The following is an 8503-nucleotide window of genomic DNA, read 5'->3' as shown; positions in this document are numbered from 1 at the left end:
TTCCTTTCCGTTTCTTTGTGGCTCGCTGGACTTGGGATGGCTTCAAGGAACGCAGGCTGTGGCCTGCACCAATGAGGTTTTCCAGACAGGACACAAAATGGTTTTTGAAAAGAGGTAATGGGCTGGGAGATGAGAAAAAAAGGTCAGCACTAAAAATGTTGCCTTGGCTAATGCTAAGGACAGAGTTGCTGTGCCTGCCACTCCTACCCACAGCCTGACCCGGGAAACAGCCGCCTTGGGCACATTTGCCTGCAGCTACAGTGTCGAGGTGCTCACCACGCGCAGGACGCCCAGGAGCACGGGCTGAGGTGTACTCCTCGCCTCCATCACAAGAGCCTGCTCCCCGCCCTTTCGCCCATGCAGGCACCCCCGTGTGGCTTCAGTTTTCTTTCTTTAAGAGGGGCTTTCTTGGTCAGGATAGTCCATGCCGAGCGTTGTGGAATGGAAAGCAGTAAAATTTCTTGAAAAGCGTCCTTCCACGTCTGCCCGGGACGGTGGGGGCCGCTAGTTGGCTTGATTAATGAACTTGGCCTGAGAAATGGGCTGGGCTGGGTTCAGCCCTGCAGAAGACTCTGAGCTGCAGTTCCCTTTGGGAAGCTGGCCCCAGGTTTGTTTTGAGAAAGCCTGAGGGGCTGAGGAGGTAGAGATTAAGAGCCCAGCTCCGTGCTATCGGCAAACCACAGAGGCCAGCACGTGGGAGGTGCTGGAGAGCTGGCAGGCCTCGCACCCACCCCCATCTGGGTCACCTGGGAGCACCAGCCGCAATTTGGAAGTTTGCTGTGCTTGAGGAGAAGTCTTGGGGAGGGCTGACTCTGAGCACACCCCGTTCCCTCCCCCTGGGCTGAGGGAAGCATGGGACCAGCCCTGCCCCAGCCTATCCTCATTGGCTGGCATGAGGCAGAGGGGGCTTTAAAAAGGCCACCGTGTCCCAGCTGGGGACTGGAGCCTGTGCTACTGGAAGGCTGGGTGCCCTCCTCTGCTGGCACCATGCAGCTCTCTCTTGCCCTGTGTCTGGTCTGCCTGCTGGTGCATGCAGCCTTCCATGTGGTGGAGGGCCAGGGGTGGCAGGCCTTCAAGAACGACGCCACGGAAATCATCCCTGAGCTCGGAGAGTACCCCGAGCCTCCTCCAGAGCTGGAGAACAACAAGACCATGAACCGGGCGGAGAACGGAGGGAGGCCTCCCCACCACCCCTTTGAGACCAAAGGTATGGGGTGATGGGGAGCGTATTTAACAGCAGGGTCCTGGGAGGGTCCTCCTGGGGAGATTTGGAAAACTGGGGGTTACAGCCATCAGTCACTGCCAGACCCAGTGGAGAGTACGTCCTGCCTGGAGGCAGGAAAAGGCTGGCAGTCAGAGCAGCATTGGAATTTGAGAGCAGGGCAGGGAGCTGGTGGTGAGATCCCGGGTCAGGAAGGCGGCCGAGGTGGTGAGGATACAGCTGTGGACAGGAGCTCCGAAAGGAGAAGGTTTGGGAGAATCCCTCCCTGAGATTAGAGGAGCCACGTCCATCAGCTGGTGCCACTGGGAGGAGACAGGACACAGGAGCCTCACACCTATGAGTGCTGCTGGGTGCCAGAGTCTATGTGAGCCGGGCCTACACAGCACCCCAGGGCCCCTCTGTGTTCACCAGCAGGTGGACTTCTGCTTTGAAGGTCAAAAGTCACAGGCCCAGAGATGAAGCACCCTGCTAGTAGAAGAGCTGCAATTTGAACCGAACTGGATCCGATCCCAAGACAGGCCTGGAGGGGAACTGTGGGTAGGGTCCAAGATTTGGAGCAAATCCTCACAAAGCAGTGAGAAAGGGATGCCAGAGAGGCCCCACTTAGCTCCCCTGCCCACGTCTGCTCAGTGACCTGGCATTCAGAGGAATGGGAGTTGCAGGCAGTTTTAGCCTCTGAGCTGGGTGGCAGCTGGGTGTGGGCCCTGCAGGGCAGGCTTTCTCCTCTGTGCAGGGAGCAGACACAGGTGGCACCCACTGTCGTAAGTTCCCACTCCACTTGCAGCCTTGCCTCACTCCTGGGATAGAGCTCAGCCCCAGCAGAGTGGAGAGGCGATGGCCCGCTGGAGGGCACACCTGGGTTCTGGTCAAGGCTGCACAGAGGAGCCTGGGGGGCAGTGTGCACAGCTGGCTCTGCAGCTGGCAGGAACAGCAGGGGGCGGGGGCTGGAATGACACTTTAGAGTGATGGTCTCACTGCCCTCTGGCCATTGTCCAGGTGGGAAGGAGTCTGCTGCCCAGGCTCTGGCATCCCATCCCTCTCTGCCTCACAACCAGCTGGCAATGGGGGTTCTGCAAATGGTGACCCCAGGGGAGGCTGGGAGGACCTTGAGTCTTCCAAATAGGGAGGGAAGAGTGGAGGCACCCCCTTTTTGCCTTCCCCAGGCAAGGTCAACTAAGCTCAAAGGAGGGGCTGTATGTGTAGTGCAAGATGTGGCTGCGGGCCCAGAGGGAGCCACAGGTTCAAAACAAAGTCACTTGCAGAGGAAGTGCTGACCTGGGGCACTATTCTTGGAAAGCCCAAAATGCCTCTTTCCCTGGGCAAACAGGCTGCCCCCACACAACACCCCTGCAGCCTGGTAGCAAGGTGAGGGTGCCAAACCAATCCAGAGGCAGGAGCTAGCTACAGGAGGAAGGCCCCCACCCGCTCCTGCCGTGCTCAGTGCCAGGGTGGCCTTCTCTGCCCCCCTTTGGCTTTGGTCTTAGGACTATTTCTCACCATCTTGTCATGTTGGAACTGTCCTTCTGAGACACTTAGAGGTAGACAGGCAACACATGAGGATCAGCTATTTAAAAAGCTCTCTCCCATCTAAGCCCACAGTAGGAGACCCCATCAAGGTGCCTTAAGTGGACTAAACCAGGCCTCAGAGCCCCATCTCCCTACCCAGGGAGCAAGCCTGTGTCACCATCTTGTCCGTTCATGTGGCACAGAATAAGAGGTGTGCCCAGCAGAGAGCCTGGGACACAGCAGGGGCTTACTAAATGTTTGTGGCAGCCGAAACTGTAGGTTTTCGGTTAGACCTCGGTCCCATCCCCGCCCCCCCCCAGAGTAGTAGCTGTAGTAGAAAACAGCCCTTTATATCCCCACAAGCCCCAGAGCAGTCTCCCATGGGTGCTTGGGCATACAACTTCCACCCTTTGGGAGCCAAGAGGTACAGGGCCCTAGGAAAGCAGAGTCAGGAGCCCCAACTCTGCCTTTGGGGCAAGTGCCTTTCCCTCTTGGGGCCCTAGTGTCCCGGATGATTGTGAGGGGGCTGGACCTGCTGCCTTTGGTTTCTTTCAAGTCTGAGGACTTCTTACCACCTCCCCTTGCATCCTGCTCCTCTGGCTGCTGCCCTGATTTATTACCATCAATTAACCCCTGCTCCTTCTCCACTCCCTCTCCACCCCTCCCAAGTGGCTGCAAGAGGAATTTGGGAGAGACCAGAGCCAGAGCTGTGCAGAGGGGGCGGTAGCACCTCACAGGGCCAGGCCTGGGAAGGTGCAGCACAGGTGTGGCTTAAGTCTGGCGATGAGGACCCCTTGGAGAGGAATAATGGTCACCCCTAAGGACAGTCCACACTCCCAGCTCTTACTGTGTGCCAGGTGGTGTACCCTGCATTTTATATGTTACTGATTAGCTCACCAAATGCCCAGGACGATTGGTTTTACAGACAGGAAGCCCAGAGAGGCTGAGTCACTTGCCCAGGATCACCCAGTGATGGAGCTAGTCCCTTGCCGCCAAAGTTTTTCTGCGAAGGGGCCGGCTGGGAATCTTTCCACCACTCCCAGTGTCCCGGGCGCGGTGCCCGGGGACGGAGGTGTCCGCAGAGAGGCGGGGGGCGGAGGCACGTTTGCAAAAGGCTGGGTGGGGTGGAGGGAGCCGGGTGGGCCGCCTCCCTCACGCGCTCCTCTCTCCGCAGACGCGTCGGAGTACAGCTGCCGCGAGCTGCACTTCACCCGCTACGTGACCGACGGGCCCTGCCGCAGCTCCAAGCCGGTCACCGAGCTGGTGTGCTCGGGCCAGTGCGGCCCCGCGCGCCTGCTCCCCAACGCCATCGGCCGCGGCAAGTGGTGGCGCCCGAGCGGGCCCGACTTCCGCTGCATCCCCGACCGCTACCGCGCGCAGCGGGTGCAGCTCCTGTGCCCCGGGGGCGCCGCGCCCCGCGCGCGCAAGGTGCGCCTGGTGGCCTCGTGCAAGTGCAAGCGCCTCACCCGCTTCCACAACCAGTCCGAGCTTAAGGACTTCGGGCCCGAGTCCGCGCGGCCGCAGAAGGGCAGGAAGCCCAGGCCCCGCGCCCGGGGCACCAAAGCCAACCAGGCGGAGCTGGAGAACGCCTATTAGAGCCGCCCGCCCAGCCTCCCCAGCCGGCGCCGGCCCAGCGGGCGCCCCAGGTTTCTGCCCTCTGCGCGCGGTTTGATTGTTTGTATTTCATTTTAAATGCCTGCAACCCTGGGCAGGGGGTCGAGACCCGCCTGGCTTGGGCAGGAGGTCGCCAGGGCCTGCGGACCCCGGGTGCCAGCAAAGCCCTCCTCTCCCCGGCCGCCGAGGGGGTCCCGCGGGGCAGGGGAGGGAGCGAGAGTCACAGACACTGAGCCACGCTGTCCCGCCCACCCCGCCGCCACTTTTACTGGCCCCACTTCAGAGAGGGCCGAAAAGAAGCATTTCATCGCCCTAGGGTTTTAAGGGAGCTGTGCGGGAGCTGGTTGAGAAAGTTGGGTAAGTGTCCCCTCCACCTCTGCTGGTCACAAAGCATTTAGTGCCGCTTATGCGGAGAACACAGGACTGGGGTCTGTAGATAGGGGTTCTGGTGGCTGTGCCACTAACTTGCTGGTGACCTAGGACCACACACTCCGCTTTCTGGACTTCCATTTCCTTTTTGGAAAATGGAGGTAGGAGTGGGGTTAGTTTCTTAGGAATCTGCTGTCATGGGTTTGCAGGACTCGGTGGCTTTGAATGAGCAGAGCACTGAGAGAGGCTGAGTGTATCCCTGCCAGGGTCATTTCCAGAATTCCGAGCTGTGATCCTGTGACCTTACAGCCAAAGCTGGAAAACAAGCAGGAAAAATGAAAAGAGCCTATTTATGGCACACTCCTGGAGAATTGTGTTACTTCCCAGTCTGGCTTCCCCAGATGTTTGGCTACCTCCACCCCTCCGTGGCCAATGATGCAGAAATAGCACCACCCATCGGGGGTAGAGAAGGAGAAGGTCCCAAGGGTGGCTGGAGGGACAGAAACCACCCTACTCCCCCATTCCCAGAATGCAGCCCCCACTCCACGGCCATATTGTAAAGTCACGTTCTGCAGAGAAGTTCAAGGTCCCAGGACACTGGGCTCTCAGGCCTGAGGGAGCAGCCCCCCCCTGTGCAAAATCCAGCAGATCCCTTCAGAGCCACCTCCTCCTGTCTGCCACTCATGGATACATTTGTGCCTAGAAAATAGCTTCTTACCACCCTTCTGTGTGACGGCTTTATCTTATATTAAAATAATTTACTGGGGAAATTTACAAGTGCTGTACATATGCTGAGGAACTGCAAAGCATAACTCAAATATCTTTTTGAAAATCATTTTCAGACACCTCTTACTTTCTGTGTAGTTTTTAATTGTTCAGTTTTTTTAATTGTTGTTAAACAGAAGCACATGCCGTGGGAAAGCCTTCCGGCTGGTCGTGTCTTTTGGCAATTCTTTCATGTGGGATTTGTCCACAAGAATGAAAGTAGTGGTTTCTAAAAAGAGTTAAGTTACATATTTATTTTCTCACTTAAGTTATTTATGCAAAAGTTTTTCTTGTAGAGAATGACAATGTTCATATTGCTTTGTGAAATACCAGTCTGTTCTTCCAGAATCCAGAGGCATTGTTAATAAAGACAATGAATCATTACAGAGAGGATGTGGTCTCATACTGTCACCCCACACACAGTCTTTGCTGTCAAAGTCAACAGTCTTCTCTTAGTCACTAGGGCTTAAACCTTGGAGGGCCCTTTGGTGGCCAAATGATGGCCCTTGCGGCAGTGATGTCCTTGTTTTCAAAGGTCATGTTCGTCCCTTCCTGTCCAAACCGAGATCTCATTCCTTCACCCTGGCCGTGGTGATAACCTCAGTGTGGTCTCTCTTCAGCAGTGTGCTCCCCACCTATCTTCCAAAAATGTTTTCACAGCATCACACCTTGTGCTCAAATTCCTTCAATAGCCTCCTTGCCCAGCATCAAGTTTAAACTTCTCCACCTGACCCGTGAAGCCTCCCCTCCCCCATTTCACCTGGTTTCCTCCTTGACTTGCTGACTCATCCCAGCTCCCCACTGACCACCCCAGCAATTCCTGCTCTTTCTTTAGGGTTCAAACTCCTTGTCGCCTCTTCCTTAAACCTTCTAGACATGTTCCAGTCCCTTGACGCCTCTCTCCTCAATGTCTCAGTGCCTTTTATCCATTCCACTCCTGCGGTTCCTGATTATATCCCATTCCGCATTCATCATGGGCCATGGGTTTCACCTGGTCAAGCCCTGCTTGTGCTGGGCTAGATTCACAGCCAAGTACATTTCAGAACCAGCTCACGGAAAGCCCAAGGCAAGTTTTTTCCAAAATGTGAATTTTATGCCTCCCCGTTGAAACTAAGATCTTGACAGTAGGACGTGTCTTGCACTGCTCATGAGGCTTTACCTCATCGAGGTGGTTAAGCATGCCAGACGCGGGCCCAGACTCTTCAATTGCCATAAGGAGGGACAATCAACTGCAAAGCTTTAAATCAGGTCCCGTTTATTTTGGGGTAATCCAAGAGCCCTTCAAAGAAAACTGAGTTTCTCCCCATGATTTTCTTAACTTTGAACTTCCAATGAAGCCCCCTTAATTCATTATCATTATCACAAGTCACTGATAAGTATCAGTGGGTGTTACTACTTCCCAAGCCTGCAGTGAGCAAGAATGTGTGGGTGATGTGGCATGTCACAGGGCTCAGGAGCTCAGAACCTAAGAGTGGCTAGGAAACAGATTCATCAGCTAGGCACCAGAGGCAGTGTGGCCTAGTGGGTGGGGGCAAGGGCTCTGGAACTGGGTTTGTGTTTGAATCTGAGGAAACTGAAGCACCAAGGGTTGAATGTTTTGCCCACAGCCACGCATGGGCCCAGTTCCACCCTCATAATCACTCAAGCTCCTCAGAGCCCACAGGCACAATGGCAAACGATGAAATCACAGAGTTGCGCACAAAACATTATAGGTCACAGGCACGGGAGTAGTTCACTCTGTGCTGGGAATGAGGGGTAGAGGTTAGGGAAGGTTTCCAAGAACAGGTGCTGCACCGAGGTTCACCCTGTGGAGAGGGGAGCACAGACATCCTAGGTGGAGGGCACACACAAAGGCATTGAGGCTGAGGGGGTGCACGGTTGGTTGTGGATGCATGGGACTCCATCTGCCCTCCCTCAGCATGTCCCAAGCTCCCACCATGTGCCCAGCAGCACAGGGGAACTGGGAATTCTCAACAGTGTCCCAAACCCAGATATACCAAAGATCTGCTTTCTGGAACTTAGGGGTCCAGGAGGAATCAACCTGGGTGACAATCCCATTATCCTAAGGGAAAAACCCCAGAGGCTAAATTGTAGGTTAGGCAAAGGGTTATTTATGGAAAATTGCATCAGAACAGGCAACAGGCTGAACTAGGAGGGGTGGTGTTATGCTGCAGGAGCACATGTTCTGGGGGTGCAGCCAGACGGGGCTTGTATTAATAGTGAGAGGCAGACATGCAGAGGGACAGGGGAAGGAAATAGCACTTGCTGTCTCTCCCGCTCTTTCTCTCTTCTCTCTCTCTGTCTCTCCCTCCTTCCCCCCCCCCCCCCCCCCCCCGCTCCCTGCCCCACCATGGGGCTCTATCTATACTCCATGTCAGATAAGGAAGAACACAAAGAGGTAGAGCAAAAGAAACTCAGGAGAGGGCCTCCTTTGGTGGTGCAGGCGGTTGAGTGCAGCTCTGTGAAGCTATCCGCAGCCTGTGTAGCGCGGGTTTGATTCCTGTCCGGCCAGCGAGAATCCTACATGGTGCGGCAGACCTCTCCTGTCTAGTATTTCATCAGTCTGCCTGTTTTGTTCCCAACTCTGTCTCTGGTGAATCCTCTCACCGTCCTGCGCATCTGGCCTGTACTCTGGTTCTTTTTTTTTTTTATTTTTTATTTTATTTTATAGAGGCATGTTTATTTATTTATTTGTTTGTTTGTTTTGTTTATACATGCACTGGGTACAGTCAGAAGCGCGGGAGGGTGAGAGAATTCACCAGAGCCAGAGCGGGGAGCAGAGCAGGCAGAAGGACCGAAGTACACTGCTGAGGGGAGCAGCGGGCGGCAGGAGAGGTCTGCGCGCCATGTGGGACCCTCCTCCGTTGGCCGGGGAGCAGCCGGGGATCGAACCGGTGCCGCAGAGGCTGCAGGCAGCTTCGCAACCCAGCGCTCAACCGCTGAGCCACCGGGGAGGCCCTGTACTCTGGTTCTTCTCTTTAAAAAAAAAAAGAAACTCAGGGGAGCCACAGGAACCCAAAGTTCTGC

At 55.5% G+C, this 8503-nt stretch overlaps 1 protein-coding gene across 1 annotated transcript; it reads left to right on the top strand.

Moving 5' to 3' along the window:
* Nucleotides 1-852: 852 nt before the first annotated feature.
* On the top strand, nucleotides 853-4324 carry SOST (sclerostin; the record flags this gene model as incomplete). The annotated part of the gene is made up of 2 exons (XM_084238536.1): nucleotides 853-1207; nucleotides 3903-4324. 2 exons carry the CDS (start codon nucleotides 853-855, stop codon nucleotides 4322-4324), a joined length of 777 nt encoding a protein of 258 aa, XP_084094662.1.
* Between the last annotated feature and the right edge of the window lie 4179 nt (nucleotides 4325-8503).

This window comes from Talpa europaea, assembly GCF_964194135.1.
Source record: "Talpa europaea genome assembly, chromosome: 7".
Classification (NCBI taxonomy): Eukaryota; Metazoa; Chordata; class Mammalia; order Eulipotyphla; family Talpidae; genus Talpa; species Talpa europaea.
This window is presented reverse-complemented; position numbering and strand designations above follow the sequence as displayed.